The sequence below is a fragment of the Rhinoderma darwinii genome, chromosome 13 (assembly GCF_050947455.1).
Source record: "Rhinoderma darwinii isolate aRhiDar2 chromosome 13, aRhiDar2.hap1, whole genome shotgun sequence".
Classification (NCBI taxonomy): domain Eukaryota; kingdom Metazoa; phylum Chordata; class Amphibia; order Anura; family Rhinodermatidae; genus Rhinoderma; species Rhinoderma darwinii.
Window position 1 is genome coordinate 26,800,690 of NC_134699.1, and position 16,114 is coordinate 26,816,803.

Consider the following 16,114-nt stretch of genomic DNA (forward strand, 5'->3'; position numbering starts at 1 on the left):
CTCAGTGTCCCCATCCTGAAGCCCGTGAGACGCCAAGATGGGACCCTTGCATAGGCCGGCGTGATCCAGTGACGTCATTGTGCCGAACTTCGCAGGGATCCTGTCCCAGTCTCTTGTAGGCTAAAGGCCTAACGTGGCCTGTAGCCTAGTGAACAGTAGGGAGCTCAACTGATAGCTCCCTGCTCCACCATAGAATTCACTTCTATCTGTCACAATCTAGGGGTATGTGGACCCACTAGGCCGCTCCGCCATAGGGGAGAGGCAGCTGGCCAAGTAACAATCAATGTCTATAAAAAGAGTTTGTAGCACAAGGATAGGGTCTCCGGCAGGGAGAGGGGATAGACTCGCCCACGGGGTGGTGAGGCATCAGGAAGTAACTCAACAGGGCAATTGATGCTGCAATGAGGGGGAAGAGTCTCTGCCTACTTTTTGCTGAAGACGTCCACAAAACTGCCACAATGTGAGGGTAGATCGGAGAGTGACTGAGGCAGTGGAGGCAATACCGGACGAACCTGTGGCCGGCAGCGGTTAGGGCATTTGGACCCCCATAGGAGGACTTCTCCGGAACTCCAGTCGAGAACCGGATCATGTAGACGAAGCCATGGCAGGCCCAGCAGAATAGGGTTGATAGCTTTAGGCAATACAAGGAAGGCGATCTGTTCTGAGTGAAGAACTCTGACTTGTAGTGTCAGTAGTTCAGTGATGGACACAATTGGATTGGGAAATGGTAGACCATTCACAGAGGCAATAGCCAGAGGTCTCTCCAGAAGAACTGTGTGTAGATGTAGGCGATCCACTAGATCCTGCTGAATACAATTTGCAGCTTCTACAGAGTACAGATAAGCTGAGGAGGAGTGTGATGTCTCACCAGAGGTGATGGTCATAGGAATGGATAATTTGGGAGAGACTTTGACGCTTGACGTAGTCCTATCTAGGAGTTTCTCGGTTTTTGTGGGCCGCAATACAGACACACACCTGAAGAGCATCTGCGCTGTTTTTCCTTCTCAGACAATTTGACTTTGTCTACCTGCATAGGTTTCTCAGGTAGGACCACAGTAGGAGCCAATATTGGTCTCTGTAATGAGGGTGCCAGTCTGTGGAAATATCTCTCCCGCTGGACCTCCTCAGCACGTTCCGTGATTCTCATGTGGACCCGGGTAGCCAACAGGATGAGAGCATTCAGGGTAGAAGGAAGATCGCGGGCTGCTAGCTCGTCCTTGATGTGCGAGGACAGTCCCTGCCAAAAGGTCGCCACCAATGCCTCATTGTTCCATGCCAACTCTACTGCAAGGGTATGGAAGGGGATAGCATGCTCTCCTACTGTGGACCCTCCTTGCTTGAGGGTTAGCAGAGTGGCCGCTGCAAAGGATGTTCGACCCGGCTCCTCAAACACCGTACGAAAAGTCTGTAGAAATAAAGCTATATTCAGAATTCAGGTCCCTGTCGTTCCAAGATAGGATTCGCCCATGTTAGGGCCTTGCCTGCAAGAAGGGAAATGATGAACGCTACCTCGGCCTCGTCAGAAGGGAAGAGATGAGCTTGTAGCCTAAAATGAATGATACACTGGTTGAGAAAACCTCTGCAGGCCCTAGGGTCACCCTCATACTGGGGAGGAAGATGCATTGAAACTGTGGATCCGGAACAGACAGGAGGACTGATGGGCAGTGAAAGGGCACTGTGTGGCAGTATCTAGAGGGGTTTGTGGCACTATCTATAAGTGGGCTATGTGGCACTATTTAAAGGGGGGCTGTATGTCACTATCTACAAGGGGCTGTGTGCGGCACTATCTACAAAGGGGGCTGTGTGGCACTATCTACAAGTGGGCTGTGTGGCACTTTATACAAGGGGGGCTGTGTGGCACTATTTAGAATTGGGGCTGTATGGCACTATTTACAAGGGGGCTGTGTGGCACTATTTACAAGGGGGGCTGGGTGACACTATTGACAAGGGGATTGTGCGGCACTATCCACAAAGGGGGCTGTGTGGCACTATCTACAAGGGTTGTGTGGCATCCCGAGGGGTGCTGTGTGGCACTATCTACAAGGGGGGCTTTGTGGCACATCTACAAGGGTGTGTGTGGCATCATCTGCAAGTAGTGTGTTATAGTCCTACACATAGTGATATCATGAAACAGTTTAGCCGTCATGGTTTGTGGCTGCGGAGAGAGTTGTGATCTCAAACTGGCCATAGAAATGAAGATACTTGATCTGATATAACGGATACATAGGCCGTCATCATTGAAGAGCTCATTCTGATGAATGGGAAAAAATCAGGGTAGGAGAGATAGAAACCATTTATCACAGATGAAGAGCCTGTAACTTTTAGAAAAATCTCTTAGCAATTAACAAAACTATTTGCTGCACATTTATTCACCTCTCATGTTAGAAACTGTTGTTAGGGAGATGATGGATATCATTGTATCAGAGTCGACATGATAATATGACTGTAATTTTCTATAATTCAAGTGTCTCAGTCATAATGATTCAGTAGTGGACAAAATCATTTGGTTTATACCAGAGTTCATATACATATAATTGTGGAAGGCATTAAAGAAGGTGTCCTATATACTGAATTGTGGCATAGACGAAGAAGAAGAGATTATAGGGTTATACTTAATATACATAAGAATGATTAATTACTATTATGGAATTTCATTTACTTGTTGAAACCTCATCCGCAGGCAATAGACTCTGCAGTATAGCACTATATAGGGACAATGGGGATTCACTGCAGCAAATAGCCTATCACAAATCAATACCTAGTGGCATGCGTACTATAGCCAATATGCAACACCTGGAACACATAACCAAGCTCCATTCTTGTCATGTCCATATAACCATTAAACTGTTTTTTACAAATAGCTTTACCTACATAATAGTATTAGCCTATATGTTTGTCAGCCTTTTGATGGATCTCACTAGGAATCCGGTCTGCATGATTCTGATATGAAATGGGTCAATGATGCTATGCTTATGTGGACCACCAATGACTGGACTGTACCAGGTTGCCTGTTACACTGGTATACTTAGGGATACATGCCTTCTGGTAATGGAATGAGCATTTGGACATTAATTGGTATTATAACTTAGAGGTATGACCCACATAAGAATAAGCCCATGGTTTTGCAACTTTTTCAAGCTAATAAATCAATGAGACAAAACGTAATCCTAATAAAGGCATATTTCAAGTCTTCGAGTTGTGTTTTAGACATTGACTTACAGGGTAGTCACCTACAGGTGGTACTGCAGAGAGTTTTCTTCCTTCCGGAGGAGAGCTATTTTGCATACTTTTTTCCCATGAAGCATTGCCGTTTAGACTTACTACCAGCTGGATCTCCACAATGAGAATCAACACCTTCCAAGATCTCCATTGTGTTATATGCATTCACCTCCCTCTGACTCAATTCGGTTTTGCGTCATCCATTAATGTCACTCCACATCTTTTTTTAGTGTAAAAATAGACTTTTTATTTCACTTGAGATACACAGCGTCAGGCTGTTTATATAAAAGCACATGCGGATGAATAAGAGGCACATCATTAATGTTACATTCTCAGAGGCTGCTCTCTCTGCCAAAACTAAGGCAGAATAATGCTTTCTCTGCCCCAATCTGGTTTATGCAGTAAATGGGATTAACATCATTTTAACTGTAGGAAAATTGCCCAGTTCTGTGTACAGGAATACTTTACATAGCCATATATGTTTTTATTGTCAGAGTATTTCCCTAATTATAGTCTGCCATCCTTGCACTGTTTATAAAGGGAAATGATAAAAGTTTTATTAAGATCTAGACATTATAGTTCAATAGGACTGAACGGGTTATCACATCAAAGACATCAGTGGCATATGATCTGACTTCTGTGGCCCCCACTGATCACTAGAATGGAGTGGCAGCAGCGCTAGGAAAGTTCAGAGCCACTTCGTCTCCTGACAGTTTGGCTGTCTCGAGGTGGCCACATGCCTGGCCATTGATAATAAAGAGCTGCCCTGAGAAATCCAAGTAGAAGTAGCGTGTTGCTTCCCTAGTACTGCTGCCACTTTGTTCTAGTGATCGGCATGGTCACATTAGTTGGAACCCCACCGAACAGACAGTAGTGGCAAATCCTAGGGATTTGCCACCACTGTCTTTGATGAGACAACCCCTGGAACCAAATCATGCAACAGTCCTTGGTCCCCATTTACTTATATTGGAGTCTAACTATTCCTAGTTGCACTAGAGTGAACTGGTGTGACTGTTGCATTAAATTACACAAATTGGTTAACTCAATGCACTACTATGAGTATTACCTTTGTGCAATGGTAGCAATCATCTGTAGCCGCCTGACCCTATTTAATAGGGGCTCTCTGGTGATGAATCATATTTCTGCCATAATGTCAGGAATTCAACATATAGCCGCTGATCCCTCTGATTGGCTGCAGTGGTCACATGCTACGTGCATGTAAACAACCATCGGGAGTGCCGCCGGAGCATCACGCTGGATCGCCGGGGCAAGGATAGTTAAGTATTGCTTAAATTAATTTCATTTGCAGCCACTAAGGAAAAATGTTCACTTCCCAGATAACCCCTTTATAAAAGGTGTCTTACATGTAGGCAAAAGTTATACAGGAGGGCACAATCTGCTAGGTAGAAGTTCCTCTCTCCTGGATGCTTTTTACAGAGCAGGGTTTGTGAAGTGATGACAAGGATAACTATGGTGGAAAACATATAGTAAAAGTATCACTTTTAAATATGAATTTCAAATTAGATTCTTGAATGGTCAAATTCCAATATATAAAACATACCGTTTATAGTAAAGCTATCGTAGATGTATAAATTAGTAGAAAGACCGTTTCATGATGGGCTCCCATAGATGCCAAGAGATATTTCCAGAAATCTTGTGGTAGGAACATGAGTCTCTGACTCATGAAATTTTTGGTATAAAAGACATTCTCTTATGGGGAGATACTTGGAAACCCAGGATGTGCCGAGAGATAAAAGTTACACTTTTTAGCTCATGCAATTCATTAAGTGGACATATCAGTTTTGTTCTAAAGTAAAACATGCGAGATACCAAGCTCATTAGATATGGTTAGCACTTTAGACTCTTCTTAAAAGACATTCGGATTTGGTGTTTATAACTAAGCAAGGACTGACAACCAAAAATGTTTTTGGATTAACAATTCTTTTTGGGCTCCTCTTTAAGTGTGAAAATTCAACATCCAAAAATATATTAGTGAGGGAGTTGAAGTGTATAAATGCACACTTGGTATGAACAAAATTATTGTCCGATAACCATGTTAAATTCTCCCCTGACCTGGAAAAACTAACAGAAGTAGTTTATCTCTAATACCTTTGAAGGTGAATGAATGGAAAATTAAATTTATTGACCGCTCCATGAACTAAGGTCATGAACTTAGGTCTGTTCTTCATTCCAGTAATCTACGATTGGACATACTGTAATAGGCCAGGCTATTCTTGGCACAAATACAAGAATGGGTTAGAGGATCAGTCCTTGTAATCTATTTGACTATAGTCAAAGAGGGATACACTTAGATGAAGCCCAAAAGCATAGCTAAACCTGGTTAGTCAAAATCCACTTGCGAATCCTGTTATCCTAACAGTGAATAATGTTTCTTATACAATCCTAGACTGCGTTGGCCATAGATGGTCAGACATCTTGAAACAATCATGGTGGTTAAACATAGATATAGTGTTTGTTGGTTCTTATTTTGCTTCATAACAATAATATGTTCCGGAAACTTTAACTATGTCATAAACTGAAAAAACATGGAGAACATTCATAAGGAATGTCTAGAGTAGGGTTTCTGATGATCATATATCAAGACATGAAGGGTGTTGAATGTCTGTATTGAAAATTTTGACTCAGTGACCTTCCACATAAACATCTTAAAGGCCCCTTTGCTTACTCAAAAGTTTCTTGTGCATGTAAACCGCTAAGCAAAATACATAGTCCTGGCAAGCAATGTGGCATGCACCTAAATACAATGATATATGTTGAGTGTTTGGCTTCTTGTGCTTACTTAAAAATATTTTTAAAAAGATGTTCTTTAACTTTGTTCAAGCTTAATAAGCAGCATGTTTAGATTCAGGTAGACCACTAAATAGTTCTACTTTTGTCTTTACTCAAGTCTGGGTTTTATGGTCCCTATTGAAAGCTGACTAAGGTGGGTTGTTCTGGGCAGTACAAGTGGTAAAAGATTGAACAGAACTCAAAGAGGTCATAGTATGAGCTGTTCGGCCCATAATAGGAGGTCCAGAGACTGGTGAACCGTAGCAAGTGGGGCTTGAAGTAGCTTCTTCAGTCTGTTGTAGTAACCTCACTCTTTCCATTTCTATATGTGAGAGTGGAGTTCCAGGAGAACACATAGTGTTAGAGGGAATATAACAGCAGTCTCTCACAGGATAGAAAGTTTCTGATTCTGCAGGCCTCGGACATGCATCTGGAGAGACCTTGGTGAAATGCATTTGATTGTAAGGAACATCTGAAGCTAGTGATGCAAGTCCCATTGTCCTGGGCATTGGTGATTCTTGTACAATATGCAGGGAGTGTGGTATTGGATAATTCGACCTAGGTTGCTGCTCATTACAACTCATGTGGCTGGCAGGAGGGGTTGAGACCACTTGTACTGTGTACGGACAGGCTAAAGGAGGGTTGTACTGTTGAGCAGCCAACAGAGCTTGCAATAGGCGCATCATATGTTGTAACTCCTTGCTGAGCTGCGAAACTTCCTGGTTGAGATTGTTAATCTGAAATAAATTATAGAGATTAACATATCCACATATATAACTCTATCCTATTTCTAAAAATTGTTTGTCACTGGGTTACATAATGAAATCCGAAACAAGACAGAGAAGTAGGGCAGATGGAAACAGGCAAGTAGGACCCAAACAAAACCTCCGTCTTACCTTCTGCTCCCAAGCTCTGGAGACATTGTAGCTCGCTGTGCTACGCTGTTTCCATAACCTCTATTCACTTCTATGGCAGATTCGGAAACAGCATAGCAGAAAATGTTCAGCTGTTTCTGGAAAACCCGATCACCTCATCAGTCAGTGGCTAGAGCCCGTCGGCAGAAGGTAGGACAGGGATCAGGGGGCCCCATTCATAAGATAGGTGTGGGTCCCAGAGGCAGGACCCGCATGTATCGGACATTTATGGCATATCCTATAGATATGCCGTAAATATCCGACATGGGAATATCCCTAATAGGGGTAATAAAAACTCATACTTGATTAGTAGCCGGTAATTGAAGTTTTTCTATGTTTTTTGCTTTCTTACCTCTTGATTTAATCTGCATATATTCTGCTTAATTTCTTCTGCTTCAGCTGCCAAGATTGGGTTAATTAAGTTTATTCCTGAGATAGAGGGGCAAGAGAATAAAAGTGACGTATTGATAAAACTGTTTGCCAATTTCAAAATGTACAAATTGACAATACATGGTATAAGGACTTTTTGTAAGATATATGAGGATGATAACATTAACACTATATACCATAATACATACGGAATTGCATCCATACAAACAAGACTGCCTGGACACGTGTATTAATTATTGCTGCTTCTGCTTCATCCAGTTTTCACCATAGAAACCGAGTGGTTGAATGTTGTACTGACACAAAAATCCTCAGTTCCATTTTGGGGCTATTTGCGAACATTCAGTTATGCCATAGTTTTAGGTCGTTTTTTTTAAATTATAATAATTATTACTACTTCCTCACAGGGAGATTATTACTACATGGGTAGTAAATATATACTGCCCAATAGACCAGTTGTTTGAAAATGTATGTATGTAATCAGGGTAGTACAGGCAGGATCAGCCATAAATATAAAAAAAGAGACCCGTTTGCAGCCGTCACCTGTTTACATCACTGACTGCCTCTGTGAGTCCTATATAATTTCACTCTGTAAACAGGCCCGATAACGTGTGCAAATAAGATAGTTGTTTTACTGACAAAAGCCTCAGTAGATCATCTTCTTTACCAATTAGCTGAGGCACGGGATATTCCTAATAGTCTCTTTTCACAGTGAATAAAGATAAATGTGAGAAACAGGATTATTATTAACATGAACCATTGACTCACAGAGAATATGACCGTAAGGGCCCCTTTACACTGGCAAATCATCGGGTAAACGAGCATTCACAGAACCTTAATTTGCTAAATAAGTTTTGAGATAAGACAAGACCTTTGGGCCTCATCACTATTCTTGTACCCATGCTACTATTCATGTCAATATACCGGCACTAAGGCATAAAGACCAAGATGTCTCTAAGGGTTTGAGTGTCAAACAAACAATAATCATCACCATACTATTCAAATATAGAACGTTTGGGGCATATGCCACTGTTCTTGGTATTTGCTTGTCTGCCAAAAATTATTTGACATCTGTAAAAGTTGCAATGGACTGTTAAGGATCATCTGTGCATAAATAACTGTGAACTCTACAATAGTTAAAGCATATCTATTGCAACAAAAAAAGTTAACAATGCTCAGGCAAGGATCAGAAGGGCTGGGGCCTTCTTATAGACCAGGAAATCATGTGGGTTGATGATTATGATTTCATATGCACGCGCTAGCCCTTTAAGAGCGGGCATGAGCGTGCGTGCGCACACTACGGGACACAGCAGACCGGAGCGGAAGTGAACGCTGGCGTCTCCTAGGAAGGAGATGCGGACCAGTGCCCACAGATCCATGGCTGCGGGCGTCGGGAGGTGAGTGGACCCGACGACCCGCGGCCATGGACGCTACAGTATCCCCCCTCTTACGCCCCCTCTTCTTGGGGCCAGAGCGAGAGGAATTTCTTAATGAGAGCAGGAGCACTGAGGTTCTCCTCCGGCTCCCAGGACCTCTCCTCAGGACCAAACCCACTCCAGTCCACCAAATAGAAAGTCCTTCCTCCTACCCTTTTGCAGTCCAGAATCTCCCTCACTTCGAACACATCTGAAGAACCGCTGGGAGCAACTGTCGAACTAGAAGTCTTGCTGTAGTGGTTCAGGACCACAGGTTTGAGGAGGGATACATGAAAGGAGTTGGGGATTCTGAGGGTAGGAAGCAGCTGCAGCTTATAGGAGACAGGGTTTATCTGTTGCAGAATTTCAAAAGGATCAAGGAACCTGGGAGCAAACTTGTATGAAGGCACCTTCAAACGAATGTTCCGAGAGGACAGCCAGACTTTAGTAACCGGAAGATACTGAGGCGGCTCTCTTCTCTTTGTATCCGCTTTTCGCTTCATGCGACACAGGAAGAGGGACTCTAGGATGTTGACTGTACACAATGTAAAACGGAGTGGAAGTGGTGGACTCACTTGTGTGGTTGTACGAGAACTCGGCCCATGGAAGAATCTGTACCCAGTCATCGTGCTGTAAAGAGATGAAGTGGCGGAGATAATTCTCCATGATCTGGTTGATCCTCTCGACTTGCCCATTGGACTGGGGGTGATAAGCTGAGGAAAAGTCCAATCTCACATCCAGGATTTTACAGGGGGCTCTCCAGAACTTTGAGGTAAATTGAACCCCCCGGGCAGACATAATGTGAAGGGGCAAGCCATGCAAGCAAAAGATGTGCTGAATGAAGAGACTCGCCAGTCGGGGAGCAGAAAGTGTGCCGGTCAGCGGATAAAATGTGCTATCTTCGAGACCGGTCCACCCTCACCCAGACAGTGTTGCATCCTGCTGAGGGAGGAAGGTCTGTGACAAAGTCCATCGCAATGTGCTGCCAGGGGGCATTGGGTACAGGCAGAGGTTGAAGCAGGCCGGCAGGCTTGGAGTGAGTAACTTTGTTAGAAGCACACACCGTGCAAGAAGAGACAAAGTCCAGAACATCTTTAGGTAGCGTGGGCCACCAGAAGTGACAAGCAACCAGGTCTCGGGTTTTACGAACACCAGCGTGCCCAGCCAGTTTAGAACTGTGTCCCCAGTGGAGAATTCTTCTCCTGTCTGCCAACTGAACAAAAGTCCTCCCCGGAGGGATGTCTCTAACCTGCAAAGGATTAGCAGTGACAATGCAGGACGGGTCTATGATAGTTTGAAGGGACTCCACCGTGTCATCCGTCTCAAATGACCTGGACAGGGCATCTGCCTTCACATTCTTGTCCGCGGGACGGTAGTGGAGCACAAATTGGAAACGGCTGAAGAACAGCGACCACCTGGTTTGACAGGGATTTAGTCGTTGAACGGACTGAAGATAGGTAAGGTTCTTGTGGTCGGTGTAGCTCAAGATGGGGTGAGCTGCGCCCTCTAGAAGATGTCTCCACTCCTCCAGAGCCAAATTGATGGCCAGTAGCTCCCGATCCCCAATAGAGTTATTGCGCTCTGCAGAAGAAAGAGCTCCTCTGGAACAGAAGTGTACCTGCACAAACAGAGGAAGCGTCCACCTCCAATGAGAACTGCCGAGACACGTCAGGATGATGGAGGATCGAGGCTGAAGTGAAGGCTTTCTTGAGGCTAATAAACGCGGACTCTGCCTCTGGAGTCCACACCTTGGCGTTCACACCCTTCTTGGTAAGGGTAGAGATGGGAGCCGTCAGAGATGAGAAGTTTGGAATAAACTGCAGGTAGTAATTGTCGAATCCCGGGAACCGCTGTATGGCCCTCAGGTCTTGGGGACGTGGCCATTCCAGGACAGACTTTCGTTTCTCAGACCTTGATCCTTAAGACCTTGATCCGAGATGATGTAGCCCAGAAAGGGCAAAGACCTCTTTTCAAAGACGCACTTCTCCAACTTGGCATATAAGCGATTCTCACTTAGTCGCAGAAGAACCTGACGGACATGCCTCCAATGGGTCATCAGATCTGGGGAGAAAATCAAAATATCATCAAGATAAACTACAACACACATATAGAGGAGATCTCGGAGGATATCATTGACGAATTCCTGAAAGACTGCTGGAGCGTTACACAGTCCGAAGGGCATCACTAGTTATTAGTAAATGCCGTCTTCCATTCGTCACCCCGGCAAATCCGGATTAGGTTATAAGCCCCCTGCAGGTCTAGCTTAAAAAAAAATTGGCTCCTCGTATGCGATCAAACAGCTCGGATATAAGTTGCAATGAATATTTGTTCTTGATCGTGATCTGGTTAAAACCACGGTAGTCAATGCTGGGTCGAAGAGATCCGTCTCTCTTCTTAACAAAGAAGAAGCCGACCCCAGCCAGGGAGGAAGGTTTTCGTATAAAACCCCTCTTTAAATTCTCTTTGATATTGGCTGACATGGATAAAGTCTCTGGCAAGGAGAGAGGATATACCCGTCCACGGGGAGGAGAAACATTTGGAACCAGTGCAATGGGACAGTCATAATTCCGATGTGGGGGCAACGTCTCAGCCTCTTGCTTGCAGAAGACATCCGCAAAACTGGCATACTGAGATGGTAGATCGGAGAGTGACTGAGGCAAAGGGGGCATAACAGGACGAACTTGTGACAGGCTATGGCATCTGGAACCCCATTGAAGAATCTCTCCGGAACTCCAGTCAAGAACCGGGGAGTGTAGGCAAAGCCATGACAGACCCTTCAGGATAGGATTGATAGCCTTAGGTAGTACAAGGAAGGCGACCTGCTCCGAGTGAAGAGCTCCGACCCGTAGTGTCAATGGCTCCGTGATGAACACAATCGGATCGGGCAATGGTAGACCATTGACAGAGGCAACATTCAGGGGTCCAGAAGAATTCTGGGTAGATGTAAACGATCCACTAGATCCTGCTGGATGAAATTAGCATCTGCTCCGGAGTCAAGATAGGCAGAGGAGGGATGTGACGTCTCTCCGGAGACGATGGCCACAGGAATCGATAATTTGGAAGAGGTTTTAACGTTTGGAGACGTCCGACCTAGAGTTGCCTCTTCAACCAACACTAGGTACTGGAGTTTCCCGGTTTCTGTGGGCATTGACGCACAAAATGACCCTTAAGGCCACAATACATGCATAGTCCAGAGGAGCGTCTACAATGCTTCTCTTGTTCAGAAAACCGGACTCTGTATACCTGCATGGGTTCCTCAGGTAGCGCACTAGGGGAAGGCAATAGTGGTCTCTGGACCGAGGTTGCTGGTCTGTGGCCCCGACTCTCCTGTCGAACCTCTTGAGTGCGCTCCTGGATTCTCATGTCAATCCGAGTGGCTAATAGGATGAGGGCATCCAAGGTTGAAGGAAGGTCGCGGGCCGCCAGTTCGTCCTTGATGTGAGAGGACAGTCCCTGCCAGAAGGTCACCACCAGTGCCTCAATTTTCCATGCCAGCTTGGCTGCCAGGGTACAGAAGGAGATAGCATACTCCCCTACTGTGGAACCCTCTTGCTTGAGGGTCAACAGAGTGGCGGCGGCAGAGGATGTTTGACCCGGCTCCTCGAACACGGCATGAAAGGGCTGCAGGAACAAGGCTAGGTCCGAGGATACAGGTCCTTGTTGCTCCAAGATTGGGTTCGCCCATGTGAGGGCCCTGGTAGCAAGAAGGGAGATGATATGCTACTTTGGCCTCATCGGAGGGGAAGAGATGAGCCCGTAGCCTAAAATGAACTGTGCATTGGTTAATACATGCTCTGGGATCACCAGGAGGAAGAGGCAGAGGTACTGTGGATCCGGAACAAACCGGAGGAGCAACGGGCAGTGGTACAGCAACAGCCTCTGGAGGAAGAACTGGAGGTGGAACAGTGAGTTGATCCAGACGGACCATGATAGAATTTACAGCCTCAAGGAGTTGATCCTGACGTGTGCGTAGGTCATGCATCTCCGACTGTATCTTCTGGACTGCGGTCTTGGGCTGGCAAGCGGGTTCCATGGCCTGAGCGTACCGTCACGGTCACAGGGTATGTGGACCCACAAGGTCGCTCCGCTGTAGCGGAGAGGCAGCTGACCAGGTCTCAGTCTATACAAAAGTCTATAGCAGTTCGTAACACTCGGGTACCTGAAGTAGTCCAGACAGTGGCTGTGGCTTCAGCACGGATGGAGGTCGGTGCAACAGTTTGTGTCAGATGTGGCAGGCAGTACAAGATGTGGTAGAAGACACTGGACGTGGCAGAAGACACTGGACGTGGCAGAAGATACGACGTGGCAGAAGACACTGGACGTAGCAAACGACAGCAGGTGCAGTAGGACACGATTCCAACACTCGTAGGCACAGCAACAAGAACACAGCACGGGATACAGGAACAGGTAAGAGTGTACGGGTAACAACTGGAATGGGAAACACTAAGGGACCATTTGCAAGACAGACTTGGCATAAACTAACAACGCTCAGGCAAGGATCAGAAGGGCTGGGGCCTTCTTATAGACCAGGAAATCATGTGGGTTGCTGATGAGGATTGTTTTCATGTGCGGGCATGAGCGTGCGGGCGCACCCTACGGGACACAGCGGACCGGAGTGGAAGTGAAGGAGATGCGGACCAGCGCCCACAGATCCATGGCTGCGGGCGTCGGGGGTGAGTAGACCCGACGGCCTGCGGCCATGGACGCTACAAGTACCAAGCTCAATACATATACACAACACCAGAACCAAGATCAGTACATATATACAACACCAGATCCAAGCTCAGTACATAAATACAGCCCCAGACCCAAGCTCAGTACATAAATACAACACCATGACCAAGCTCAGTACATAAATACAACACCAGAACCAAGCTCAGTACATAAATACACCAACACAAATACAGCTCGATTTAGGGCAACTCCTGCTGTATTGGTTTGTACCGCGTAAAACTACAGCTCCCAGCATGACCTGAACAATGGTAAGGATATGTTGGGAGTTGCTGTTTCACACAAACACAAAAAAAAATCATACCACCCATCATCTCGCTGTAGATCATACAGTGACTACTGTACTAATTAGAGGCAGAATAAACATTTATATTAAGTAACTAACTAGTGATGTCTTCTCAGATTCTAGTAGTTCCTTTTCCCTTTTCTTCTCCATCCGGTCCAGACCTCTATGTCTTCTCCTGCCTACAGCCCATTTCTGCAATTTGCCGATCAGATTTCTTCATCTTCTCACTTTTCAAACATTTCCACATCTATAAAGGAAAATTCTCATTGTGCCACACACTACGCCCCTAAATATAACAGTGCTATACACTTGTCACAGACACACACACACACCCACTGCCTCCTGTAGATAGTGCCCTCCATAGAGCCCACTGTAGATCGTGCCCCCCATAGAGCCCCCTGTAGACAGTTCTCCACATAAAGCCCCTTGTAGACAGTGCCCCACATAAAGCCCCCTGTAGACATTGCCCTATATAAAGCCCCCTGTAGATAGTGCCCTACATAGACTCCCCCTGTAGCTAGTCGTCCCCATAGATCCCCCAGTAGATAGTAGCCCCTGTAGATAGTGCCCGACATATATCCTCCCCTGTAGATAGTGCCCTGCTTTTAGTCCCCCTGTAGTTAGTTCCCCACATATAGCACCCCTTTAGAATTGTTTTGTTTTTTGTTTTTTTGCTCGAAATAATTTTTATTGTTTTTAAAATCAATAAAAACAAACAAACAAAATTAATAAAATATAGATAATACTGATATTATTTAACATTATCCCAAAAATTTATTCATGACTATGAGTCAGCTGTATTCTTTCAGGCGCTGCTATTAGCCAAACGGCACACCATTTTGTGCCATTTTGGCTACTAGGATTTTGGACCTGTAGCTGTAGTATGCTGCCCTCACATCGGACAGCTAATTAATCTGACAGATCCGCTTTAATAATAAAAAATTGGCCATCACCACTTCCAGCACCATGACGTAACTATACTGCATGGCGCAGGGGGAGAGGTATGGAGCGGGCTTACAGGCTCCATATGTTGCAGGTGTCAGATGTGTAGTACAGGGCTTAATAGCAGGACACTAAAAGCACAATACACTGCTTGCATAGGGCAGCAAATTAAGCGGACAGATTCGCTTTAATAAAAAAGAATTAGCCATCATTACTTCCATTGGCAGAGTAGTAAGATATGTATGTCTCACATCACCAGGCAGATGTTGTCCTGGTCAGATTTAAACCCATGACCCCAGTGCTGCAATGGCAGTAGGGATAAGTATTAATACTTTGTAACCCTGTATAAGGACATGTAGCCTGGGGCCATGTAAAATTAATATATTTTTTTTAAATAGTACAATACTGAGATAAAAGTCAGAATTCTTAGATAAATTAATTGAATCAGAATTTTGACTTATGTCAGATTTTTATTTTTTGTACATGGCCCCATTACTCTTCTGTACTGTCGCAGCTTTTAAAGTAAAAAGAAATGCACACAAATTAGAAAAATGGGCTGGAACTGACATTTAACTAATACAATTCTATCTTGTAAAGATCATGTAGATCATGTAAATATATCTGATATAAATAGTACTTGTGCTTATGCAGTCTATATGTTTTCATGTACGTTTAAACATCGGTTAATGCAATTGAAGTCAAACAAATAACCCTGTAGCTATTTTTTTGATTCTGGGTTTCTGCTTGACTTTCCAGGACTGTAGAACATAGGCATAAATCACAGTAAAAGAAGATTGCTATAAATATTAATAAGTATACCAGCATAATAGAAAAAAATGTTGACTTCGGGGTCTTAACATGACAAATGGAGCATCTGTGTTTGTTCTATTTCACATTGATGGGCAAGTAAGGAAATACATTCATAAGGGCATAAAAGCAGGGAGCAGGGTGCAGGATACGGGACTAGAGGATAGATAGATAGATAGATAGATACTTATTATGATAAATATATAGTGGTCTCTATAGTCTACAGATGTCTTGCTTCTTTACCTGCAACCGGATGCTGTCTGATAGGAGATCTTGACCTGGAATTGTCCATGTTGAATTGAAAGGTCTGGTTCTCTGATACATCTCCACTGTCCTCAATCCCATCTACCACTCTTAAGAGAGGTTTTGGAAAAAATTAGAGTAATATGTGATAAGAGCAGATCACACTAAATTCAGGCTTAGAATTAAAAATGTGTATCTATTTCAACAACACTTTACTGTTTATAGATAGCTATATAGATACATTCTATATAAAAGTTTTGCTAATACATTCCATTTCTTATCTTATAGTGATCCTGAGTTACAGCCTGTACTAAAATCCAGCACAGAATAGGACGGTACTCCGTGTTATTAGTGGTGCTCCTAGAACAAGGTAATTTTTT

At 44.4% G+C, this 16,114-nt stretch overlaps 1 protein-coding gene and 1 long non-coding RNA gene across 2 annotated transcripts in view; one reads left to right on the top strand and one right to left on the bottom strand.

Annotated features, from left to right (window-relative positions):
• The window catches only part of LOC142665571 (uncharacterized), a 282,261-nt gene that overhangs the window by 143,101 nt on the left and 123,046 nt on the right, over positions 1 to 16,114 (top strand). Inside the window, exon 3 of the long non-coding RNA XR_012851522.1 lies at positions 16,023 to 16,104. This is a non-coding gene — a long non-coding RNA (uncharacterized LOC142665571). The remainder of the gene's footprint in view (positions 1 to 16,022; positions 16,105 to 16,114) is intronic.
• KCNH4 (potassium voltage-gated channel subfamily H member 4) overlaps positions 3,466 to 16,114 on the bottom strand; it is a 129,806-nt gene continuing 117,157 nt past the window's right edge. Inside the window, exons 14-16 of the mRNA XM_075845272.1 lie at positions 15,735 to 15,844; positions 7,276 to 7,352; positions 3,466 to 6,746 (exon numbers count right to left, since the gene is read on the bottom strand). Of these exons, the coding sequence (XP_075701387.1) occupies positions 6,159 to 6,746; positions 7,276 to 7,352; positions 15,735 to 15,844 (775 nt within the window). The 3' untranslated portion in view covers positions 3,466 to 6,158. The remainder of the gene's footprint in view (positions 6,747 to 7,275; positions 7,353 to 15,734; positions 15,845 to 16,114) is intronic.